This window comes from Zalophus californianus, chromosome 15 (assembly GCF_009762305.2).
Source record: "Zalophus californianus isolate mZalCal1 chromosome 15, mZalCal1.pri.v2, whole genome shotgun sequence".
Lineage (NCBI taxonomy): Eukaryota > Metazoa > Chordata > Mammalia > Carnivora > Otariidae > Zalophus > Zalophus californianus.
The window spans coordinates 83,629,421-83,656,088 of NC_045609.1; the positions used below are offsets into that span (position 1 = coordinate 83,629,421).

At 45.4% G+C, this 26,668-nt stretch overlaps 1 protein-coding gene across 4 annotated transcripts in view; it reads left to right on the plus strand.

Annotated features, from left to right (window-relative positions):
• DOCK1 (dedicator of cytokinesis 1) overlaps positions 1 to 26,668 on the plus strand; it is a 495,128-nt gene that overhangs the window by 432,081 nt on the left and 36,379 nt on the right. For 3 of the 4 annotated variants that reach the window (XM_027591584.2, XM_027591585.1, XM_027591586.2), the window contains 7 exons: positions 139 to 224; positions 411 to 567; positions 6,554 to 6,594; positions 7,802 to 7,892; positions 10,669 to 10,788; positions 25,281 to 25,370; positions 26,140 to 26,244. In XM_027591584.2, coding sequence (XP_027447385.1) covers positions 139 to 224; positions 411 to 567; positions 6,554 to 6,594; positions 7,802 to 7,892; positions 10,669 to 10,788; positions 25,281 to 25,370; positions 26,140 to 26,244 — 690 coding nt within the window. Of the gene's footprint in view, positions 1 to 138; positions 225 to 410; positions 568 to 6,553; positions 6,595 to 7,801; positions 7,893 to 10,668; positions 10,789 to 20,489; positions 21,513 to 25,280; positions 25,371 to 26,139; positions 26,245 to 26,668 lie in introns of those variants that run through there. The other variant, XM_035724125.1, reaches the window with a different exon arrangement.

Genomic DNA, 26,668 nt, shown 5'->3' on the forward strand with positions numbered 1-26,668 from the left:
ATGAAATAAGGCTTCAAAGGCTTAGTGTAACTAACTATCTGATGATGCTCTCTTACTGATTTATGTACTCCTGATGCTCATTTTTAAAATGAAATATCCGCCATGCTGATTATTTACGCTTCCTGTGTTTAATTATAGTTTGAAAATGAGATCATCACCAAACTGGATCATGAAGTGGAAGGAGGCAGAGGAGATGAACAGTACAAAGTGTTATTTGATAAAATGTAAGTGTTGATTAACAGTAGGAATTATGTCAGAATAGAGACAGAGAGATTGTAATTAGACTACAATGAACTTTGTAGCCCAGAAATAATTAAAATGTGTTAATAATAGAAAATATTTTAAATTGCACCTCAGTCAACTTTCTTTTTCTGAGCGTGATTAACAAGGTGTGCATAATTATTTTTCAGCCTCTTGGAGCACTGCAGGAAGCACAAATACCTCGCCAAAACAGGAGAAACTTTCGTCAAACTCGTTGTGCGCCTGATGGAAAGACTTCTGGATTATAGAACCATCATGCATGATGAGAACAAAGAAAATCGCATGAGCTGCACTGTCAACGTGCTGGTGAGTGAAATGCAAGTTAATTAAATTTCCATCTTCGCAGTGAGCCAGAAACTGAACCAGGAAGTTCAAAAGCCTCCTGGCAGCTGACCTCGGAACTTTCCAAGGCAGAACGCAGCCTCCTTTGCTTGTTGCCTTGTGTGTTGCGGGGAAGGACAAATGAAGAAGGGTTTTGCAGTTCTGCCGTCAACACGTCTTCAAAATCATCTCCCGCCTGGGGGTTTCCAGGTTCTTCTTCCTGGGGCTGAGAATGATGAGCCATCCCATTTGTTCGCCAGGGTAGCACCATCGTTGAGAGGTCTCTACTGCTTCATCATTAGGAGGTTGCAGACATGTCCTGTAGTGGGTTGAGTGGTAGCCCCCAAGAGATAGGTCCAGCTCCCAATCCTCAGAACCTGTGAATGTGACTGTACTTGGACAAAAAGGTTCCTTGCAGATGTGATTTAGTTAAGGGTGTCGAGAGGCAATTGTCCCGAATTACTCTCCAGGTGGGCCCTAAGTCCAATAACAATAACAAGTGCCCTTAGAAGAGACAGGAAAGGAGACACACAGAAGACCATGTGAAGGTGCAGGCAGAGACTGGAGTGATGTGACCACCAGCCAAGGGGCACTTGGAGCCACCAAAAGTGAGGAGAGGCCAGTAGGATTCTCGCCTGGAGCCTTGAGAGGGATTGTGGCCCTGCTGATGCCTAGATTTCAACTTCTGGCCTCCAGAGCTCTGAGAGAATATATGTCATTTTAAGCCACCAGGGTTGCGGTGATTTGTTAGAGCAGCCACGAGGAACCGGCTCATGGCCTCATGGAGAGCGGGGGGCTTGGGTAAACTTGGCCGCTGCCATCCACAGGCCTCTTGCACGCTTCCTGTCACTGTGACATGGCCGGGCCCTGTGGACACCCCCTTCCTGGTGTAGTTGTGGTGCAGAAATCGGGGCAGGGCGCTTTCAGGAAGCTTGACAAGCTTCCCTCCCCTGCAGGGAGTGGCTGGCCAGTCTCGTCACTGTCAGGAGCCATGTGACTCCCACATCTGCCTTCAGAGCTCGCGTCCTCTCTGCGTCATCCTCCTCGGTCCCTCCCAGAAGGAGCCAGAAGAGCAGACTCTTGGTGCTGAGAGGGTTTGCCTCGATTGCCCCTGCCTGTACGAAGGCAGGAATTTGAGAAAACACTGTTCCTGCTTCGTGCTACCTACTTCACTTCTCTAGAGTTTGTATATTGTCATCTGGTCATTAGATGACACGTAGACGCTCTGCCTTCACTTCCATCCCCCCGTCCCCCCAACTGGAATGGACCTGTAGGCACTTTGAACTCGTGGCAATGGACTTGTGTGCCAAGAGGAAATAGGACCCATCATTCAGTCTTTAGAAAACCACTAGAGGTGCAATAGGTTTAAAAGCAAAAGGGGATATTTTCACCTCCCATCCAGTGTATTGTCGATACTGCATTTGTGCTTTGCATGAGGAGCTCGTGAGCCACCTCAGCGCCTGCCTTCTGTGGATTGGCAGCCTGTTTTGACGAATGATAAATATCTTCTATAGCAAGTTTTCTTTTCCCTCAACATCTAAATATGGGGGACTTCTGGTTTCCAGTTTAAAAGGAGCTTGGACTCTTCGCCATAAGGAAAAAGCTGGAAAACCTAAAATTAACAACTCTTCTTACTTAGATCCACCTTCTCAGATCTACAGGGAAAACTGCTCTGCCCCCAAAATTGGAGAGACAAGAGGATTCAGTGCATCACCGCTTACTTTCCTACTATGGACATACATACCCTCGGATCTTTAACGGGATCTAAGAAGCTGATTTGTGTCCAGAGGGAAGAATTCTTAATATGTTTATTCACTTTCCAACTTTGATGATTGAGAATATTGTTTTTTTTAAACAAGATCTCTCATGCTCCCCAGGACGTGAAACCTAGTGGAGATGTGCTCTGAATGTGGCCTTTTAATCATCAGAACCCAGGGTCGGAAAATCAGCTTTTGAAAGGCCACCTGCGGTCACAGTTTCTGATGTTAAACTGTGTTCCTCTGTCATACGGAGGCTCACTCAGGACCTGCCTGTTGTTACTGCAGTCAGCACTAGCCAGGCTCTAACCAAGAAGCACACCCAGGATTCCTGAGATTACCTGACATCGTTAACATCTTTGAACTTGGAACATCCCAGATCAGTGCATGAAGAGTCAGGAGTTCCATTCTTAACCATTTCCTGGGGATCATAAGATGCATCCCAGCCTATCACAGGTCTTTCGTTTAAAAAGTAAGATAGATCTATGGATTAAAGGGAAACAAGAACACCGGGCTTGTACAGACTGATGTTCTGTCTTTTAATATTCACTACCCAGCTCACATTTAGTCATATAAATAAAAACGTAAATACACTTTTAATCTCTTGGTCCATTTTCACCTTGTCTCCTGGTACTTTATGAAGAAACAGAGTTGCATAGAGATGAATATGTATATCCATCTCTAGATGAATATAGACGTATAAGCATACATTAGTGATATATAAAATGCACCCTGTTTATCGCTAACCTTGAAATCCTAAAGTTAAAAAATAGAATCGAGAACATAGGATTTATTGGTGCCCTTTAAACCCATTGCCAAATTTCCTTTAGAACCAGTGCTCTTGTTTTTAAAAAAATAAAATGGAATCGGTGAACTTTCTAAGTTGTGCGGGTTCACTAATGTGTTACTGTTCCTTGCATTTAAAAAAAAATTTTTTTTAATAATTGACGAGCAGTCCCTGTGCAGTGACCTAAGTCCTCTACACGTACCCATCCCTGAAGCACGTCTGCATTACATTGGATCATGGTTGCCCCTGGACAGAATGCACATTTGTAATGAAGTAGAATTTCGTTGTCCCCTCACAGTCGTGCATTCTTTCATGAGTGGTTGGTAATTTTGTTGTGTGTCACCACTTTTTTCTATGCAGTCATCAAGATAGCCCTCTCTCAGATGTGATAGACTCCTTGTTATTTTTTAGACATCAGTTACTTTTTTCATGGCCCCTTTACAAGGCTAATTAAGGTGGTTCTCATGAGAATTCTAAAAATCTCAGTACTTGTTGTCATCATGAAGGAATACAGATCTGGAGTATAAGGCAAATGTGTAAGTTCTGGAAGATTGGTGCTTTGTGGTGCATTAGCATTGGGGGTCTAGTCCAGAAAGGGTTGCAGAGATCCACAGAGCTTGTGCCTGGCACAGACTCAGCACCGGTGCAGAAGGGACTTCAGAAGGGGGGATGATGAGGAGGGGGGGTGGGTGCTGCCTGCAGAGCCCAGAAGTGGAGCGCCAAGAGCAATGTGAACTTTTACATAAGAAACCCACAGTTTTATATAGAAACTGGGGTTTGAGATGAGCGTCCTTCAGTTGTAGAGGTGTTTTGAAGTCCTAGGAAGGGAACGGAACTAAGCACAGGCAGGAAATAGAAGACATTTCCATATCCATGAGAGAGGAATAAAGGTCGCATGATGTCCTTATTGTGAAATTGTAAAGGAGAATGATCAAAAGCTTGGGGAAAGATTAAAAATACCAGTGCAAAATAGGATGGTATAAAATCGTAGCTTGTAAATACTGGTGAGTTAGAGCTGGAAGTGAAGGGCTCATCCTCCCTTTGATGCGGATTCTCTTTGTTACGTCCCTCTGAGTTGTCGGCTGAAAATATCCTCATTACTGAGCCATAGCATATGAACCAGAGGACATTAAAATCTCAGATGCAGCAAAATATGGAAATCTTGGAGCATTTTTCTAAAGGTGCCCCCTCTTACTTTCTATATTTGTTTATCACTTCTTTTCAGAGAGATCACTACCAGAAGCAGTATCTTTTTTTGCTCATGAAATTAAACAACTTATTCCATCTTATGGGATAATTGGAGTCCTTTATAATGGTGATATGCACTATGATCTTAGGCCCTAATCCTAGAGTCCTCACGTTGTATTCAGGGGCTAAATTTCACACTGAAAGTGGCTGTGGTGGTGCCTGCCATACCTTTGGCCTGGTTAGATGAGCGTTCTGCACCTTTTTTGGGGCCCTGTATATGGTAAAGATTTTAAAGTGTTAATAGAGATGTTTATGTTAAGAAATACAATTTCTTAACGTAAATAAAATTACAGTAAAAAAAATTTATTTGTTTATTTGAGAGAGAGAGAGTGCAGCAGAGAGAGGGGGAGAAGCAGACTCCCCGCTGAGCAGGGAGCCCAATGTGGGACTCGATCCGGGGACCCTGAGATCATGACCTGAGCCCAAGGCAGACGCTTAACTGAGCCACCTGAGCACCCCAAGAAATACAATTTTTATAGAGATTTTCATGCTCACCCAGAAGATATTTTACAGTATGTAGAAAGAGCCCATTGCTTATAACCTGCTAATTAATCTTTCTTCGTCAGAGAGCGTTGAAGTACAGAAGGTGCTTTCAAGTGGCAACCAGTTCTGTGGTTTACTGTGGTTCGCAACATCGGTCTGTCTGGAACAGCACTGTCCAATAGAAATTTCTGTGATGATGGAAATGTTCTCTCTCTGCACAGTTTGGTACAGTAACACTAGCCCCACGTGGCTATTGAGTGCTCAGGGTATGGCAAGCGTAACAGAGGGAGCATGGAAGCACATTAAAATGAATGAATGTAAAATGAATTACACGACAGTCCAAAGCCTTTGGGATGCAGCAAAGGCGGCCCTAAGAGGGAAGTATATAGCAATACAGGCCTTCCTCAAGAAGCAAGAAAAGTCTCAAATACACAACCTAACCTTACACCTGAAGGAGCTGGAAAAAGAACAGCAAATAAAGCCTAAGTCCAGTTGAAGAAGGGAAATAATAAAAATTAGAGCAGAAATCAATGATGTAGAAATTAAAAAAAAAGAAAACAGAACAGATCAACAAACCTGGGAACTGGTTCTTTGAAAGAATTAACAAGATTGATAAACCCCTAGCCAGACTTATCAAAAAGAAAAGAGAAAGGACCCAAATAAATAAAATCATGAATGAAAGAAGAGAGATCATAACCAATGCTGCGGAAATACAAACAATTTTAAGAGAATACTATGAGCAATTGTATGCCAACAAATTAGGCAATCTGGAAGAAATGGATAAATTCCTAGAAATATAAAAACTCCCAAGACTGAACCAGGAAGAAATAGAAAATCTAAACAGACCCATAACCAGCAAAGACATTGAAGCAGTAATAAAAACTCTCCCAACAAATAAGAGTCCAGGGCCAGATGGCTTCCCAGGGGAAGCAAATGTTTAACTTGATTTAATTTTTTTAAAGACTTATTTATTTATTTAAGAGAGAGAGAGAGAGAGAGAGAGGAGAGCAGTGGGGAGGGGCAGAGGGAGAGGGAGAGAATCAGAGAATCTCAAACAGACTCCCTGCCAAGCGGGGAGCACGACATGGGACTGGATCCCATGACCCTGAGATCATGACCTGAGCCCAAGTCAAGAGTTGGATGCTTAACTGACTGAGCCACTCAGGTGGCCCTAACTTTATTTAATTTTAATTAAATTTACATTTGCATACATGTGGCTGTGGCTACTGTATTGGACACCTCAGGTCTAGAATACCACGTTGCCTTCTTGCAGCTCTAGCCAAGGCTGGGCCCAGCATGTTTTAAATCATGTTGATGATGTTTATTCCCAAATTTGGGATCTTTCATGTTTTTTTCATCTTCTAATGACTTTACAGTGGTAAGAATGGCTAAGGCATCATATCTTTGGGGTAATACCTTCATTTAGCTAAAGACTGGTGACTTTCAAACGACAAAAGTAGGTTTTAGTCCTCACAGTGTAGGAAATGGAATCATTAGCGTCACCCCCCCCCAAAAAAAAAGTGAAGACCAGTGTAAGACATCTTTGTACTTTATGTGAATTTATGGTTCTAAACCAAAGAGCTGGGTCCCTTTGGCTGTGCTAGACACCAGTGGAAGAACTGTGAATGTTTAGTGCTCATGTGACAGCTTTTGTAAAACAGGTTTCTTAAAACAGTGTTATGGTTTGATTTTTCAGAATTTCTACAAAGAAATTGAAAGAGAAGAAATGTATATAAGGTATGTAGGCATCCCGCTTGTCCATGCCCTCTGCATGTTTATGATAGTTGCTGTTTGTCAAGTGCATGCTAACAACTGTTTTATGGCCACAGGGATTTATCTTGTAGAAATCGTGAATCCAGAAGTTGAGTTTGGTGTATTCTGAATCCTTGTTGCAGATGCCAACGCAGACATTTCGCGGGTCATGTTTAGCCAGCTTAGAGTAAAGCCATAAATTATTATTTCACAGGGTTTTTGTATCTCTTGACTGACTCATGTGGCCCTTTTGAAAAGAGACAACAGCATAATTTTCATGTTTTACAGTAAACCATATGATCAAATGAGAAATCAGTTTTAATTTTATCAGAAATAGACAACAGAGTATAATTTTTCAGTCTATTCTTCCTTTAACTGACACTATATTCTGATGTTTTATATTATCTGCTGGATTTTTCTCCTTCATTTGCCTTTTTCTGTAGAGCGGTGGGCTGTGTTGTAGCCCCTCTCTTGGTCACTTCTAGGGACCAGTGTCAGTATTTAGCAAGATTATAACTTAGCAGAATAGAATAAGGGTATGTCCATGTGGCTTAGTGTTTAATGATGTGTTTATTACATCCAGCATGATTTCCTAACTTGATTTCTAAGAATTTTTTTTGTTTCTCCTTTATAAAAATATATCACATAAACTTAATAAACTTTTGCAAAAGCAACCAGATTCTTTTATCCAAAATGTAGTTTACTCTATATTAAAAAGCAACCTTTATATCTTTATGGCAGAGAAATTCTTTTGATCACATTCACCGTGATCATTGGAGCTCTTTATTTTTATGGATTTTTTTGGGGGGTGTGCATTTGGATTCAATAGAAATGTGAGAAATCACAAGCAAACTTCATGATCTCATTTCAAATGTAAGAAGAAAACTCTGGAAAAGATGAAAAGGAGTGAGAGACCCTTGAAGTACAATTCTGCATTCTTGGGCGGTCTTCATTTTCAACCTGAAAAGGGAGGACTTAAGATTTTTTTTACAAAATATTATTGTATATTACTCTTGTTGGTTTTCCTTAGTGCTTTCTGCACCAGAAGTGTTCGAGGCATTGGGAATTGTGACCACTGTGAAGAGAAAGTATAGATACAATTTACCGTTGAAGGTAGATGTCAGATCTTGCAGTCCTCAACACAAATGATTTGTTGACATCTTAAGAATATCGCTGTGTTTCATTGTCTCAGGTACCTGTACAAGCTCTGTGACCTGCACAGAGAGTGTGACAACTACACAGAGGCGGCCTACACCTTGCTTCTCCACGCAAAGCTCCTGAAGGTAATAGAAATGACTAGAAATTACTACATACCTTCATGATTCTGTTGTCATAAATTCTAAGAAGATTTAAAATTTTATTTTTCCATGATAAATTTTAATGAACCTATAATTTAAGATCTTAGGGATTTTGACTAAATGCAGTGACATAAACGAAGACATTTAGAAGGTACTTTGATGACAGACTTTGCCCTACTGAATGCAGATTTAACAAGATGTCCTAGCAGATCATCACTAAGCATCATAAACACCCATCATTGGGCTGTTGTCTAGCAATGAGTTAGAGATTCTACAGATTCTTATTCATGCCAGCCAGACTCAGTAGTAGAGGAGAATGTCATCAATAAGAAGGAATTTCTGAGGTAGATAGCTAAGAGACAGGATGAAACATATCCCTGATTATCTTAGCAAAGAGCTCACATTGAGATCTTGTATTAGTCCATCAGTTCAGGTGAGATCTCCCGCCTGATTCTCCTGGAGTGTTGCTCCTGAGCACAGGTCTGGCATGACAACTTTCAGTTCCAGTGGTTCTTTTGTTATGCACATATGTTTTGACATTGGCTTATTTGTTTGTTTGCAGTAATACATTAATGTTCTTCCCTCATATCCAATTCTAGCCCAGTTAATCATACAGAGTAGACCCTCAGTAAGTAATTGGGTGGGTGGATGGATGGATGGATGGATGGATGGATGGATGGATGGATGTTTGGGTGGTTGGATGGTTGGATGGATTGAAGAATGGAGGTGGGTGTGTGGATGGATGGATGGATAGATGGATGGTTGGATGAATGGATGGATAGATGCATGGAAGGAAGGGTGGAAGTATGGGTAGGTAGGTGGATAGATGGGTGGATGGATGAATGGATGGATGAGTGGATGGGTAAATAGATTTATCCAAATGTGTAAGTAGGTAGCTAAGTGGCAGGTGGATGGATGAGTGGATGGATGAAGGAGATGCTATACAACCTCTAGTTTTACGTTTTAAAACTTTAGCTAATCGTTAGATCTTCTTTCCCATTACATCCTTATAAATTTGAAAAATTATAAACTGGATAAACACAAACAGTTAGGAGAATTAGAATTTAGTTGAGTGACCCAACATAAAGACCACTCATTCAAGGAGTCCTGTTTTCAAAATCGGGCCAGCCCCTCAAGCACCAAAAACCTGAAAAGATTACATTAAAACAGGCATTAAGCAACGTCTGTGGGTAATGAGAAGCATTAAGGAGGACACTGTGTTTGGAGTGAAACTCCAGCAAGAATCTTCCAGCCTTTGGCCCAACCCCAAAATCTCCAGCATCTCTTGATGCTACAAATCTACAGGGGCTGCTGTAGAGACACTGGAGTGTGGACGTTTATCTTTGCCTGAAAACAAAGGGGTCCATTACAAAGAAAACAGGAGGAGCCTCCATCTGGGAGCCTCATCAATAGTCATCAATAGACGCCCTTTGGCTTTACACCAATAAAGCTCTCCCAAGGAATGTGATTTAGGATGATAGAGATTTCCGTTGGTACACCTGACACCAGCCGTATCGCTAGGAATTCTAACAGTCTTCATTTGTTAGAAACCCAAATTTCGGTAATAAGGCATTCTTGCAAATACGAAGGTATTTATTTTCACCAGGGAAATTGAAATGGGGTTGACGAAGTGCTCACTTACCCTCACTCATAGTACACAAACATTTATTGAGCACAGATGGGTTCATCACGGACCATACGAGGGCTTTTCACATCCCAAACCATAGGCCCGGATGCATTATCTTTTCCACTGGGACTCTGGATTTCCCAGTTAAGTGGCAAATGCTCTGTAATTTCTCTCCATATATTTTACACCGTGACGTTTCACAATTTTCCCTAAATATGTTTTGATATTGCATTCAGCGTAAACTCATGCTGGTTAATCAACTTACAAAAGGCATTATTTGTATTGTTATGAAAATTGTTCTTCAACGTGACAAATATATTCTTGTTCATTAATTAAAAATTTTTAAATATCATCCCTGTTGGTTATTTTGTCAAAAACAAGACCGATAAAACCATTAGCCTTGAGCCCTAGTAATCAAGCGAAATCATGTGAGTGTTTAATTGGAAGGTATAGAGGGACTTTTTCTCCCCTAGTCAATATTTTTGTCAGTGATTTTAAACTGCAAAGAAGTTATTCAAGATTGGAACTTTCTTATTTATTTTATTGTAGTTACATGCCAGAATTACCTAAAATTTTACGTTTATCCCCCGTGAAGGTAGAAATCTAGCTATGCCGTGAGAACTCCATAATTAATCATTTCATAACAACTGGTTGTAGTCAGGATACACAAGTCTAATTTTAAGGCAAAGCTTAAAGGTATGACTGGTATGTGAGATCCGTGTATCTTCTTTGCTGTTGAGTAAAATGTTGAGCATCTCAGGACAGAGGCCAGCACCCCGGGATGCCTCACTTGAGACAGCCCCAAATCGCCTGGCTCGTAATTCACCTCAGGAGTTAAAAGACGTTATCAGCAAGCTGACAGTTCTGTGCTTTCCAGAACCTGCTGGGTTTCTCTTCTGTATGAATCCAGGCCCAGCTTTGCCTCCGTCTCGTCTTTCCTTCCTCGTAGGGGTTCTACACAGAGGTTCTACTCTCGTTTCTAGGCCCCAGCAGCCCCGAGTGTCCCTGGGACCTTGGCCTGCACGCACGCAGGGCATGTGGGGCTCACTGTGGTGCATTCTGACCAAGGGTGGGCCAGTGGTGGCACTGGACACACCCTCACCTGACAGGTCTCATGCTTTGCTTTTGCCTCAGTGGTCGGAGGATGTGTGCGCGGCCCACCTCACCCAGCGGGACGGGTACCAGGCAACAACACAGGGCCAGCTGAAGGAACAGCTCTACCAGGAAATCATCCACTACTTCGACAAGGGCAAGGTAAAAAAAAAAAAAAAAAAAAAAAAGTTTTTTTTTCCTGTGTTTTCCTCTTTATGCATACCTTCCTACAGAACACATTTTGTAACACACGATGTTTGTAGAACCAGACATTTGTTAACAGATTGTGTATTGGAAGGTTTTATGCATGGTCCACCCGTTGGCACTTCTAAGAAATCCTACCAAAAAACCCCTGCAGTTCTTCCCTTTATACATGCTCTGAAAGTAAAGACTAAAGAGCACAAGTATTCTACTAGTCCTTGCCGGAGAGAACCATGTCCAGGACCCTGATTTTGGAGGCACTTCTGAGCACTTAGAACGAATGGATTCCTTTGACAGTTTGCATTTTTCTATGACCGCTGAGAAATGAATCCTGTGGTAAGACCAGTTGTGCTCCATTTTGGCGGATTCTAGATTAATTGGCTCTCACAAATTATTTATTCCATTGACTTCTATGGGAAGGAAACCTGCCATCATTTTAATCAGCCAGTAATAGATCTCATCAGTGTAGTTTGTGTGATTCACATAAGCTGTAACTATTCGGGGGGAATAAAAAAAGGAGCTACTTGAGATTTGGAAGTTTTGAAAATCTGCCACCTACTTTGGACCTCCTTCTGTGACTTCATCAGGATTCATAACTCACCTTGGTTACCTGCTTTTTCTTTCTCACTCAGAGGAAGGTGACCAGAGAATCCGTGGAGGTACCGTGTGAGTCTCCTAGGGCTTCTGTAATAAAACACTACCAACTGAGTGGCCTTAAATGACAGAAATGGGTTCTCTCCCTGTCCTAGAGGCTCTAAGCCAGACGCGCACATGTCAGCAGGGCCGTGCTCTCTGTGTCAGAATGACGAAAGGGAGAATCTGTTCCGTGCCTTCCTCTTAGTTCCTGGGGTTGCTGGCCACCCTCAGTGTCCCGTGGCTCCATCTCCAATGGCACCTGGCACCTGCCCTGTGTGCGTCTCCGTGTCCAGATTTCCCTCTCCCAAGCCCACCGGTCATTGGATTTACCACCCAATCCGGTATGACCGGCTCTTCACTGATCACATCCAAAGACCCTATTTCCAAATAAGGTCACATTCACAGAAACCAGGGATTTTTGGGGGGTGGAGGGGCGGGACGCACACACACACACAATTCTACCCAGAACAGCACTTACAGCAGGAGAGGATGATGGCCACCTCTTTTTGTGGCTGTCAATACAGATCAAACCCTATTGAAAAGATAATGTGTGTTTTATTCATTCCTTACTGTCCTTGTCACAGGGACAAAAAATCGAACTGTTCAGAATAGGGTGGAGATTGCCCAGAGGCCACTTGGAAATGTTCTACGGATTACACCTGGTCCTATGGTGGAACAGACTGTACTTCTTCATAGCAATGAGACGCTTTCACAGTTAAGGCCAATTACTAAAATTTTATTAGTTCAGCCAGGGGAACCCTATTTCTCAGCAAAGTGCTAGAGGAAATGGGGCTGATTCAGCCATTCCTTGCCCTGATGACTTCCTGGCTTGCTGTGTTCTGGGCCATGGGGTAGGCAGAGCAGGAGGGGCACCGGGGAGGGCCAGATGTCATTGGGGCTGAAGGAACGTGTGCCTTTGCTCGTGGCCATTCTGGGCTCTCACCGTGGCGATGTGTCCTCCGACAGCCTTGGTCCCTGAGACTTCTCCTACCACGTCACCCTCGTTCCCTCCCTCACACCCTATATTCTGACCACGTCGCCCAAATGTGGGGGGGCCTCACATGGATCAGCCCTTCCTGCCTCTGCCCAGCAGGCTTCTGCTGCTCTTGCCCTTGGCTGGTTTCTTCCCATCTCAGCTTGAATGTCACCTCTCCTCTGACCCCTACGATGTCCTCTCCTCCTCTACAGCACTCTACAGTTTGCAGCGATAGGTTTGTATGTGTAGGTCCTCAGCAGGTCTCTCAATAGGCTCTCAGTGCCATGAATGTAGTAGCCACACATTTTCTTTCCACCAAGTGTCTGATTCTCAAAATGATGCCTGGCACGTAACCCGGTGGGCATTTGTTGGAGGAACGGAGAAATCAGTGGAAGAGTGAATGAATTCTCAGCCTTTGAGAGTGACTTCTGATAGTTGGAAATGTTCGTCTATAACAGGACAGTGGCCTTCAATAAATAATAAATCAAAGAAGAGAGTCCTTTTCATTCTTAGCAAAGGTAGCCTCGTATGGAGGCATGGGGGTGGGGGAAGGAATGTGTTCAGTTTAGAATAGAGGGGTTCTCAACCAGAACCTTCAGGAGACATTTGAGGTTGGCATGACTGGGGGCCTGGACAGCCCTGGCATCTAGTGGGTGAAGGTCAGGGACGCTGCTGAACATCCTAGAATGACGTACGGACACACAACAAAGAATTCTCCAGCCCAGAATGTCAATATTGCCAAGGTTGAGAAATCCTGGTTTTGAAAAAGCTCAAGTGACAAAGTATGAGAGACAGAAAGAGAAGCAGACAGAGGGACCATTCTCACATGTTCCTATTTTCTGGAGGAGACACAGAGGTGGTTATGGTAAAGTGACCAGCTGGCTAACCTGGAGTCTGGAAGAGTGTACTTGTTAATCACAGTTTAGGAGGGTTGTCTCCACAGTAGCTGTTAGACTTGTCATGGCAAAACCGATTGAAAAGCCTTCCTGAGGATTTGTCACTTTTCCACCAGAATGTTCAAAGAACCAAAGTCCCCTCATCCATCGAAAGCTCACTTTGAGAACGAGCACAGGTGAGGGAGAAAATTCATCAGATGAGATCTGAAGTACCCGGGTGATTAGCTTTGAGGCACAAAAAACTCGTTCTGACATCAACAAGCATGACATTTCCTGGGAAGAAGAGAACAGAAGCAAGTATTACTCATCGCCTCCATCAGTCCCAATGGGCGGGAATATGCTGGAGTTTCGGCCTCACGAAGTCTCAGTGGCTCTGGGCCACCTGGAGGTATTTTTCACTCGTGCCATGAGTCCGTCCTGCTGTCCCAGAGCCCAGATGGGCACGGATTCCGCCACAAAGGAATGCAGCCACGAAGGGACAGCGCGTCACCAGCCTGGCCCCTGCACGCACTGTCCAGAAATGACCCATGCGTTTCTGCTCATGCCGTTGGCTAAAGCAAGTCACGTGACCACAGTGGGCCCCAGGGGGTAGAAGTGCCCAGAAGGGGAGGCAGACGGGCAGCATCTCCCTCTCTGAGGGCATTTAAGTAGAAAGTGAGTCAGGCTTCTAACGGAGGGCTCTCAAGGCATGTGGAAATTACCTAAGTAGGTCTATGTTCTAGAAAAGATGATATTCACACAAATCCCCCAGCTCTAGTACAGCTTCCCACAACTGGACATGTGAAAATAGAGTTAGCTCACAGAACTTGGTATTGGACCTTGATCCCCATTTCCTTCTCCCAGGGGGGCTCGGCATGGTGTGTGCAGCAGGAGAAAACGGGCTCCTGTTCCCTGTGGCTAGGACCCTGGAAACCTACCCAGCCAGGGAGTGAGGGAGGTGGGGGGTCACAGCAGAAGGTATCAGAGTTGGGCGCTTTATTTTCATTTTTATTTCATTTATATATTTTCATTATATATATAAATGACACAATATATTCATTATTATATATATTCACTATTTCATTTTCATTTAGGAAGTAAGACTGAGACATGGGTGTCCCTGCCCGGTGGGGGTCTATGCAGTATTTGAGAAAGAATGTCCTCTGTGCCTTTTTGGAATACAATGGAACAAGACAAATGGCTATGCTCATTGCTGCGGATCACCAAACTTGACTTTGGGAGGGCCTCGCCATACACATTTCTAGACTCCGTTCCCAGATGGCAATCACCTTGGGGGAACCCTATCTCACAGTGGCTCTTTGGTGATGGGTAGCAAGTGTTCTAGGCAATGGGAACTCGAGAAGGCCCTCAGTTAATGCAGGGGGACCCCTGAGCAGGTGCACGGGGAAAGCCAGCGCGCAGGCAGTGGGTGGGACTGTAACCTGAGCATTCTGATCCTGGAGTCACGAGGAACATGTGATCATTGGCACCTGAAGTGTGGCCGGTCCAAACCAGGGTGGGCTGTCAGCATATAATACACACGGGATTTTTAAGACTTAGTGTAAAGAATGTTGTCGAGGGCTGAGTTGTTTCTGCCAGAAACTCACATGTTCAAGTCCTAATCTCTAGGACCTCAGGATGTGACTGTGTTTCGTCCTTTGAAGAGGTGATTAGGGTAAAGTGAGGTCCCTGGGCTGGGCCCGGATCCAATCAGACTAGTGTACTTCTAAGAAGACATTAGCACACAGACTCCACAGTAAGGACCGGGTGAGGACAGACTGAGAAGAGGTCCATCTGCGAGCCAAGGACAGAGGCCTCCAAAGAAGCCGTCCAGCCGGTGACTTGATCTTGGACTTCCAGCCTCCAGAACTATGAGGGAACACATGAATTGAGGGTACCCAGTCCGTGGCACTTTGTTACGGCCACCAGAGTGACTAAAGCGAATGTCAAGTATCTCACTAATTTTTGTGTTGCTGATTACATGCCGAAATGATAATATTGCAGATACTACTAAATTTTACTAAAACTAATTCCACTTTTTAAAAATGTGGCTACTGGTAATTTCAAATGACATACATGCCTTGCATTATGTTTCTATTGGACAGGGCTGATCTGAGCCAAAGACTTTGTTCTTGAGCATCCAGACCCTGGTCCTACTGGCACATCCGTCCACATGCTGGTGCGGATAGAGGCTTTCCCGTTCAGCCTCCGAGGCCATCTCAGGCAGCTAGGACTGCTTATGTGCCTGTTGGCACTCATGCTGAGTGAACATTTGAGAAACTAAATAATATCTAGAAGAATTAGAACATGGGACCAAAGCCAGGAAATAATAGAATTTCTGTCAGAACGACAAGGGAAAGCGTGATAACAAGCATCAAAATTAGATATTTTTTTTCTTGTGACCCAATGTCATTCCTAAAATTTGGAAAAAAACTGTCAGGAGTGTGGTAGTTATTCACGTTAGGGAATTTGGAGGGCTGGGTGAGTTAGGGGCTCTTTTATGGCAGAGGATTCTCAGAGGGGAAAACACACAGGGCAAATGTCAGGGAAGGAAAGAGGCAGAAACACAGGGAGTTATGAATGAAGATACATGGTAAGAAACCAAGAAAAAGCAACATAGCTTTGTTGGCGCAAGATGCAGCTTTCTGGAACTTACTTTATCTCATTTTATTCTTAAAATGTAGCATTATGCCCCTCAGGTATGTTGTTTTCTTTCGTGCCTTGACCACAGTCAATTATAATCTCGTTATCGGTTTCCCAAGCGCTGAAGGATGAGTCACGTGCCCTCAGTGTGATTTGTGTGTCTAAGTGCCTTCAGGAATGAGAGTTCCTGACAGCCGAGCTCTAGAATCTGTGCTGGCTTGGCCGCGATCCTACCGGAGGCACTGCTGAACATTCGGGTCTTTGGACAGAAAAGCTGCTGCTATAGAACCAGCTGACCCCGGGTCCTCCTCCTCGGGAGCTCTGTCTTCCCGACCACTCTCTGTTCTCACAAAGTGGCCACAGTAGCCGTCATGGCTTGAATCACTTCAAAGATGCCCAAACCTCCGGGGTCCCCTCACTTCCTCCATAGGTAGATCCAGGCTTCTCACCTGGCAGGTGAGGACCCTCAGCTCACCTTGCTAGGGTTGTAGGCCTCTACCCTGCCCATCAACCCTCTCTCTACCCCCAACATCTTGCCTTTTTTGAGAACATGCTCTTTGATTCCCAACCACCTGGGTCTTCCCTGGGTGTGGAAGGGCCCTTTGTCGTCTGCTGTCACAGTCCCGAGCTCTCTCTACCTTGGAGCCTTCCTGCCCCCACCAGGAAGATGCCGTCCTAGGCACTCTTTGCCCTGGCCTTAGAACTATGTATGTGTATCCTGTACCTCCCTACTTTGAATATCTCACCCTTTTCAGGGCCCCCCTAAGTACCCTGGGGACCGGGTAAAATGCAGATTGTGATTCAGCAGGTTTGGGTGGGGCCCGAGGCTCTCTATTTCTAAGCAGCTCCCAGTAATGACAAGGGAGCTGGTCCAGGGACCACCCCAGTCACCAGGCCCTGCTTTGGCAGAAGTTACTTGAGCTTCTGTGTCCCTCTCAGGAAGACTGGTGCTGCATAGAAACTGGACACTAGGTTAAAAAACATTTTTAGTAAACTTTATGTTTGAGAGCAGTTTCAGGTTCACAACAAAATTGAAATCAGCACTGCCATTCGGGTTCATCTTCTACTCAATGGAGCGCCTTCTGGCCAGTGCTTGAGTAAAACACTTGGAAAAGCCACCATCGCTCAGACATGCCACAAAGTACCTTCTACTGGGCATGTTTGTCTCCTCTCTGTGGTCTTGCTTCCTGGCCCAGACTCTGAGTCCTTCTAAGGGGTCTAAAGGGGCAGGTCTCTGACCTCACTTCTGCAGTGTGTGGGGTTTGGGGGGGTGGAGGTGGGGGTTCCCCAGGCTCCTTCCCCGAGCCTGACGCTAAACTCTATTTCAGTACCACGTTCCTTGCAGAGCCTATAGATCAGACAAAGACAGTCTTGCAACACCTGGGCCAGCTTTTCCTTCCTGGATTCTGTGCATCTTTTCGAGATGACAGTCCTCAGTCACGATGGTTGCAGGAGCTCATCAGTGAGTGGGCAGGACCGCCACACCGGGGGTGGGGGGGTGGGGGGAGGGCATCTGGTATGGGCCACGGTCTCTGATTTACAGCTGACCCGGGTTCCATCCCCAACCCCACGATCTGCGCACAGTCCTGCAGCACAGGATCATTTAAATCACAAGAATTTGGTTTGATCTTCCATTTATTTCATTTTAAGGGGAAAACATTATAGTTCTGATTTAAAAACATATATCCGGGTAAGGGGACCTAACAGCTCAGTTGAATTTGAAGGCTGGGGATCACGAAATTCTAAAATGGAAACTAAACAGGGCCTCACTCTGGCAAAAAGTATGACTCAGCTAAAGCTTCCTCGATGCAGGCTCTTACCATGTGGCTGTATCCTTGTGTAATTAAGGAAATCTTCATTATGTCCTTAATGTATGGAAACTTTTCACATTCTAGAGCTCATTTCACTGTTTTAAGTTTACTCATCTTCCTGGGGGACGCAGGGACTTGCTGAATCCAAGGCAGGGGGATTACTGCCCCGAAGACCTTGGCGGGCTGTAAAGGAGTGGGCACCCGTGGAAAGTGTCCCAGAGGCCGCGGGGACAGCGGAGCACTGGGGTCGGAGTGTATTAAAAGTTTCTCTGCCTTTGTGCTCTGAATGCTGCAACGCTGAATGGATTTTCTGCTGCTTTATACCAGACACTCCGGCTTTTGAATTATGTCCTGTTATCTTTCTGTGTTTCTTCCACACGAAGTCATTTTTCTATTTTTGCCCTTCTATCATTTTAAAAAGTTTTGAATGTCTTTCAGCCAAGCTCTTGGGCTTTTCATCTTTTTCTTTCTCCCCATAAAACGTCATTTCCATCTGTTTCCCCTTTCATTCTTTTACGGTTCTTCCTTCCTGGGCTAATAACCACTCCTAGCTCCTTTTCCATTCTGTTTTTACCACCCTTTTGAGCGTCCCCCTGAAAGCCTTCTGTCGGGTTTCATCCTGGCAGACGGGCGTTCTTTCCCGAACATGCTCTGCATTGTCTGTCTCATTGTGTTTGGTTGAGGCCTAGTAATTTTCAATAAAGCCCTTAATCCAAGTGCTTCGCTGAAAATTAGCAGGCTTCTCTATGGAGGATGAGTCAAAAATAGAAGCCCTGCTATCGGGAAAATGGAGTCGGGGGAGTGAGGGTGTCGGTATTAAGCGGCGTTAAGCCACCTCTGAAACCAGGAAGCAGCCTGGTGGCGCCTGGGGAAGGACAGCATGACTGCTGGCCCGCGTGCTGTGTGAGGCTCCGTGACTGTTTCCAACTGGAGCTCGGTTTCCTTTTCCCTTAAAATAACCTCGCCTTGACAAAGTTCACACTTTGCCTTGCACCCAAGTCAAAAATGAGGCATCACGCATCTTCCTGTGAACTAAAAATAGGGACTTGGAGAGTCAGTTTCTGCATTTGGTGAAATGGTTTGATTTCTTCTCTAAGGATTTGGGGTGAAGTTTTCTCATTCGATGAGTTTCCCTTTTAAAGTGCAGTGGTTATTCCGAGGAACTGCAGGGACAGGCAGAAAGACACCCTCTTCCTGGATTATTCTCAGCATTTCCAGATGTTTGAACATCCAGATATTTGCCAGAATTTGTTCAATTAGGAAGAATCTGGCCTGCTAACATGTTGATATTGATTTGCTCCTATAAAAAAAAAGAATTTTTTTTTTTTTTTTTTTTATCAAAGCGTGAGCAAAGTCAATGCTTAGAGTCCATAACGACACTACTCCGCACTCTCTGCAGGGTCCCTAACAGGTGTTTCCACGACCACGCATACTAGTGCCAAGGGCACCCGTGAATGACGGAGGCCTGCCTCCAGGCCGGCCAGTCCACCCCAGGGTTTGCGTGCAAGCAGATAAATAACAAGACCTTCCTCTGGTCTGTCATGCTGGTGGGTGCTGGGTCTGCCTGTCTTAACACGTATGGGAGTGATTACTTCTTTCAGGGAGAAAGGAAAGGCTTCATGGAGGAGGTGACATTTAGATTGACTCCTGAGGAATGAGACAAAGTTTGCCTGGTGACGGCTGGGAGAAGCAGGAATTGTAGAGTGGGAGTAGTACGGGTAAGGGGGAGGGCTCCTGAGGCCATCTTGCTTTTCTGGGGATGCCAAGAAATGTGTCTGTGGGGTGTGGGGTGAGGGATCCTGAGACACACCGATGCGGAGGACTTGAGAGCCAGTTTGCCCTTGGCCTTTTATGTCTCCTGAAGACTGGATTTACTCCAGTCCAAGGAGCCAGTGAGATTTCATGAGAAGAGGCAACAGTGACTTCATTTTCCTCTTGCCCAGCAGAGGAGGCTGGTGTTGCTGGTGGGGTGGAGGGGCTGGAGACCCGTGGGGAGGCCCGAGCAGTTGTCCAGGCCTGGGATGTGGCGGCCCTGGGCAAGGTGGCCGGCAGCAGGGATCAGGAAAGGGAGGTGATGTCTCCAGAGACTTGAAGTCAGCCGATCACACAGTGCCTCTTAAATGGGTCAATGTCAGAAGAGCAAATGCCAGGAGGAGCCAGGGTGCCTCGCACAACCCAGTCTCCTGAGGCAGAGCGAGGGTTCAGCGTCCTCACGTGGCTGCCAAGTTGGAAGAGATGCTTCTGCTAAGTCCGGTGAGGTTTGATTTCCTGCGAGGCAGTTAAAGCCGTTCCGAGTGATGAGGCTCTGTTCCTGTCACAGGTTAATTCTCTTTTTAAAGTAGTTGACTTTCCAACCAGCGTTACCAAAGCTGTGTGATGTCACTTTGCCCTCCCCGCATCCCTGGCATACCCTCTCGGATCCACTGGTCTGTATCTGTCCCTGTATATTCTGCTTCTGTCCTGTCGGAGGGATGGGCTCTCCTCGCACCTACCCTGTGCCCTGGAGCCCCTTGCCCGTCTGCCCCGCCCCTGCAGTGTCCGTGTTTTGCTCTCTGTAGACTAATACACATTCGCCTACAACTGTGCCCTTGTTTCTCCCACCTATAAAAGAAGTCTTTCCCGTTCTGACTCCTCTCCGGCAGCTGTCAGTCTCCTCCTTTCTACACTGTTCCTCAAAGAGCGATCTGTACTCACGTCTGTCCCTCTCTGCCTGTTCTCTAGAGCCCGCGCCCATCATAAGTGCCCAATGACCACCTGCAGAATGAAGCAACATCCCTTCTTTGCAGCCTGATCGAGGCTTTTCAAAGTCTTGGAGAACTACAGATGTCATGGTCTGAGGAAAAAAGGCAAAACCTCTATGTTTAAAGATATGTTTCCTTCCTCACTTTTCCTTTCAGGGTGTTAAAAGCTGAGCAAATAGTGTCCTGTTCTGGCAGGTAGAGAATTTCTGTGGGGGAAAAACAAGACACGTTCATGAACATGACTTAGATGGGCAGTGATTCCTTGAGTACTTGACTGCACCAGAGGGGCAGGCTTTATTGTTGATTCGGTTTGAGAACATTGTCATACAGGCTCCCTGAGCCCGGCCCAAGTTCCAGGTCCCACTGGTTTCCTGCCGCGTCTGACCGGCTTTCTCGGGTGCTGGCTCTGTCTCGTGCACCCTCGAGGAGAGGACAGCATTCTTACTGCCCGATCGGGCGGCTCTGAGCTGCAGACCACAGAGACAGTGCACCTGCTGGGCTGAGAAGGTGGGGCCTGACTCTCTCCCGAAAAATGTCTTTGGAAAAATGTGGGTCCTTTGATCTGATCAGCCGACGCCACTTGAAAACACCAGGAAGACCAAGGATGGGGCTTGGCTTAGGAAAGCAAGAGGCCTAGAGGGAGGGCGATGACTGTAGGGTCTCTCTTTTTTCAGCTGAGCCACAGCCCTTGAGTCACCACGGCCCTTCTCATGACACACGTCTTCATGCTAGAGGGACTGGAAAGGGACTGTCACAAGCTCTTGGACTTGCTCACTGGACAAGACCTAAAGCTAGTTCTAGTCCACCTTGCTCCCCTCTGTGCTGAGGGGCCTCAACTGGTGCTCTGGATTCTTCCGTACCATACCATCCTCATCCATTCAAACATCAAAGACCTATGTGGAACAGGGAATTCAGAGGTCGTTGAATATGAGTCTTCCCCCAACAACTGCCTGGAAAAACAGCTGAATTGTAGAGGCATCCCATAAAACGTCTTCACTGGGGGCGCCTGGGTGGCTCAGTCGGTTAAGCATCTGCCTTCGGCTCAGGTCGTGATCTTGGGGTCCTGGGATCGAGCCCCACGTCAGGCTCCCCGCTCAGTAAGGAGTCTGCTTCTCCGTCTTCCTCTGCTCCTGCTCGTGTGCTCTCTTTCTCTCTCAAATAAGTAAATAAATAAAAATCTTTAAAAAACAAAAAAAGGTCTTCACCAGTGAGTCACTTACAGCTAGTAAGTGAATTAAACCAGAGTTGTCCACGCTGTCCCAGTGAGTCATCGCCCGCCTGAATTATTGGTAAGGGACAGTTGTCCTGGCTGGTGTCTTCTCCCTCATCTGCCATGCTCCCTTGTCCAGTGAGGTCAGTGTTGCCCTATCCGACTGGCCCCCCATCAGCTGAAGAGTTCTGCATAGGATATCAATAGCTGGTCCGCTCTCTACAGCCACTGCTGTCTGGGAACTAAGGATGGAGTTTCATCAGAAGAAGAAAAAAAAAGTTTGGGGTGCCTGGGTGGCGCAGTTGATTGAGCATCCGACTCTTGGTTTCATCTCGAGTCATGACCTCAGGGTCGTGAGATCAAGCCTCGCACTGAGCACGGTGTCTGCTTGAGATTCTCTCTCCCTCTCCCGGCCCCTCCCACTTGTGTACTCTCTCTCTCTCTCTCTCTCTCTCAAATAAGTAAATCTTGTTAAAAAGAAGAAGAAGAAGAAACAAAAGTTTGTATTCGTGAAACTTGAAGAAATGGGACTTCCTGAAACTGGTAGGTTCAGAATGATGGAGACAAGATGGTTCTCTCAAGAGCATGTAGGAGCTAAGATCATCTGATGGAAAGAGGTGGGGGGACAGATGCACACTTCGTGCTTCAAGGAACTAGCGATGTCAAGAACGCAATAAAATGGATTAAGGATATTAATCAGAAAACAAGGTTGGGTGAGGATCTGGTGCTTTTTCATTCAGGGCTGTGGTAAACCTCATAGCCTAGCCCAGGAGCTAAGGCAGGATGTTCAAACCCACGGGTTAAAGCAGCTCATTCACGGAGGTAATCTAAATTTTGATCGCATTGAATCTGTCTTCTCCCTGGTACTGAAATATCTTCCAGGGTGTTCAACATCAGAAGTATGAATGGCCCACACTCCTCAGAGCCCTATCCAATTAAAAATAGACGGAAATCTCCCTAATGCAGAATCCTTTAAGATCCTGGGAAGTGGGGGGAAGGCGGGAGAAGGTGTTATTTATAGAAAATCTGATGGAAAACACAACCGTGTCACCTCAGGGTGAGTCGGATAAGATATTTATTCAAGACTAACTTTAAAAAAAACACACACAATTACTTTTGATGGGTATCTAAAGCATCTCTGTCATTTAGGATAAAAACAGATTAAGCTTTTACTCAGTAATAAATTAGACGCCCAGACATTCTAGGCAGCTAATAGAGTGCGTGTTCGCTTGCAGGAAACTTAAAGAAAAATCCCGTGACAGAGACTCACAAGTAAAAGTAATGTTTTCTTTGAAATGGAAATACTCTAAGGGAGGAATTGGTCACTGGAGCTTAAAAGAAATACTGAAAGTGCGAGAGGCTTTTCCCCTTCCCAGAAACGTGAGCTTGGGCCCCGGCAGAGGACCCCAGGGAGGATCTCGAGCAGCAGATTAAAATATTCAGAGAAGGCAAGGGAGCTCTGAAAGTTCCAGCAGGATGGAGAACTGTGGTGGCTCTGGGAGGGAGAACAGGTGTTCAGACCCAGGAAGGGCATCGTGGTCGCTCTCTCCCTTCCCTGGGCGCTGGTCCCAGCTCAGAAATCTTTTTCTACTCTGGGCTTATTTTTATTTTGTCTTGCCGACTATTAAAGTGTAACTCTGATTCCAGAAGAACTTTTTTCCTCATAAAAAAATAGCAGATGGTTTATTTAAGTCGTAGCTCTAAAGAGTATTTTAAGTCTGTTGGGCTGTTCAGTAATACATAAGACCCTCCATGGGTCATTCTAGTAAGAAGCAAAGACCAACCAGCAGATGAGTCCTCAGTGACAAGGGTGTGCCAGGAAGGGGCCCGGCAGCTTGCGTTCTCAGTGGGAGCCTGGAATTCCTGACTAGCCTAGTATCCTTTCAGGCCCATCTCAGTAGGAGGGGGTGGGAGAAGCTGAAAGGGCTAGCACATCATCATTGTTACGGGCTGAATGTCTGCATCCCACCTCCCACCCCTAACCACCAAATGCATATGTTGATCCACCACGTGGTAGTATTTGGAGATGGGGCCTTTGCGAGGTAAATACGATTATGCTGGGTCATGAATAGGGTTGACCCCCCATGATGGGATTCCTGCTCTTCTAAGAAGAGAAAGAGAGCTCGCCCCAGGCCCTGTGAGCACACAGTGAGAAGGTGCTGGTGCACAAGTCAGGAAGAGAGCCCTCACCAAGAACTGAATCTGCCTGCGCCTTGATCTTGGACTTCCCAGCCTCCAGAACTGTGAGAAATAAATGTCTACTTTTTAAGCCACCCCATCTATGGTACTTTATTATAGCAGCCCAAACTAAGACAGTCATCAAAAGCAAGAACTTTGGAAAAAGATCAAGCTGGGCCAGGTACACCTCTCTGTGCCCTTGGGCAACTTACTGACCTGTCTAATCCCCAGCTTCCTTATCTGCAAAATGGGTATAATGAAGTCCCGCCTGACAAGGCAAGAGAGTTGCTGGACAGAGAGCAAGCTCGGAATCATTTGTCCTGAGTTGAGCGCTACCATCTTGTGGGAATGGTGGCGGTCGGGAAATGGATGGTTCCTGGCTGGGGACAGTATGTGGGGTGGTGTGGTGCTTTCCTGATTTGAAGTCAACAACCTTCAATTCTTTTGATAAACATTCTTGAGCAGGCCCTCGGCTGAGGTCTAGTGGTTTTCATTAATGCTCAGTTCCTCGAGGGGCTTGTGGTCTCTGAGAAGGAATAACAAGCACTCCAGTTTCTGTACATAACCAGAAGGTTGGAACTCAGGGGATCCTGGGTCATCGTGGGAGCCCAAGGAGAGTTGGCACCCAGAAAGGCTTCCTGGAGGAGATGGTTCCTCCATATGTGACCTATTCTTCTCGAGGAAACCACTTTATTTTTCCCCACGAAAAATAAGGGAAATTCAGGTCTTACCATATGCATCAACAAAGTATCCCATAATGTCAAAGTTTATCAGCTTTCTAATAAATCAGTTACCTGATTGGAAATCCCCTTTCAAACTACTACCCCAACAAGTTCCCCCTTTCAAAATGATGGCAGGCTTTATAGCCTCACAGTGTTTGCACACAGAAACCAACTCCTTGCAAGCTTTAATTTAGAGTTGAAATATATCTTGTTCTTTCTGACAGTCCAGTGTTTGTTCAATGGGATGATTTGGGAAAGTAGCAAGACCGGGCTCCTTGTAGCCTCTCGTGCACGGTGGTTCCTTCCACCAGCTACCCTGCTGCTCCAATGGATGGGCTTGAGCAACCGTCCTGGCAGTAGGAGAGAGGACGGAGCAGGCTAGACCTGGCAGCCAGACTGCTTTGACCCTGGGCAGAGGCCAACATGACTGGCAAGCCAGTAGTGGACCCCGTTTGGTCAACTGGCATCTGGTCCTGAGCCAAAGGACATGAGCCTCTAGAAAATAACTTGTGTTTTTCTAACATTATTCTGTAGTGTTTTCAGATTTGGCAAGTGTATTTCCAAATTATTTTATGATGAGCAGTTGTATTGTTATTTCATACCTTGACTGCACCATTCAGCGTTGGGTTTCTTTCTCCTTTTTCTTTCTTTTTCCTCACAGATGTGGGAGGAGGCCATTGCTCTTGGTAAGGAACTTGCCGAACAGTATGAAAATGAGATGTTTGATTACGAACAACTCAGCGAGTTGCTGGTAGGTCCTCTTTTCTTTCTGGTTAAATGAACACAGGCGATCTATACTTGTCTTTCTGGGCTTTCCCTTTCTGTTTTAACTTGGAGAGTCTCTTCAGGTCTTCTGCGGCCTTGGCCATGGTCCTCCATTTTGTCCGGGAGGAAGGTCTCGATGTATTTGCCGGCTGATTCTGGCCCGCAACTACTCACTTTTAGTCCCGCCTGAGCTCTGGAAACCAGACTCTTAAGATTTCTCTGAGCATTTGTATGTAAACAACTGCTGACCCCATGTGTACAGTGCTCTTGTTGGCCTAAGAGTCTCTGAGAATTGCTGCTGGATTAAAACTGACCCCGTCTACGAGGGGATGTGTGATGGGAGAGTAGCCCAGACCTTTCTCCCGCCATTAATTTAGACCAGAATTCTGCCCTTTTGAGTTCTTCTTTAATGTATGCCAGTATCTAATTGATACCGGTTTCTAAAATACTAAATAAAGACCAGCCATTTAATCATAAGAAAAACCATTTCTGTGGCACCTCTGTGGTTATCGAAGACATGGGTAAATGCTACTGGTTACTGAATTTGGCTCTTTTGGTCAGATTCCCTGCTAAACACTGTGAGTGAGTGACAAATTCTTTCAAAGCCGTGTGGCAAGATGACCAGATGCCTGTGTCCACACTGTGCCTCCCACCCAACTGGAATTGCCAAAGCTTGACGAGCCCACTGGAAGATTCTGGAAGAATGGATGCTCAAATACTCTATTCAAACCTGAAATTTTCTTTCTTCCTTTCAGAAAAAACAGGCTCAGTTTTATGAAAACATCGTCAAAGTGATAAGACCTAAACCTGACTATTTTGCTGTTGGCTACTATGGGCAAGGATTCCCCACGTTCCTTCGGGTAAATTTTGATTCTGTTTAATCTGAGCCAGGATTGCTCTGTGGCCAGAGAGCTCCTTCCCATTGTGACGGGTGATTTGAACTTTGCATCCGCATCCATGGGTCAGAGTCGGAATCCATGCTCTTCATAGCTCTGCGTGCTTAGCTTAGGGTGTGAAAGAAGGCCTGGTAATATTTTCTTTGATCGCATATAAACTTCCCATCTGATTTTTCCTAAACAGAACTGGAGATTTATGTGTGTTTTTTTAAGTTGTGGTGAAATACAGATAACATAAAATTTACCATCTTAACCAAGTGTACAGTTCAGTGGTATTAATATTGTTGTGCAGTCATCCATCTCCAGAACTTTTTCATCTCCCCAAACTGAAGTTCCGTACCCGGTTAAACAGTTAGGTCTGTATCATTCCACCTCCCAGGCCCTGGCA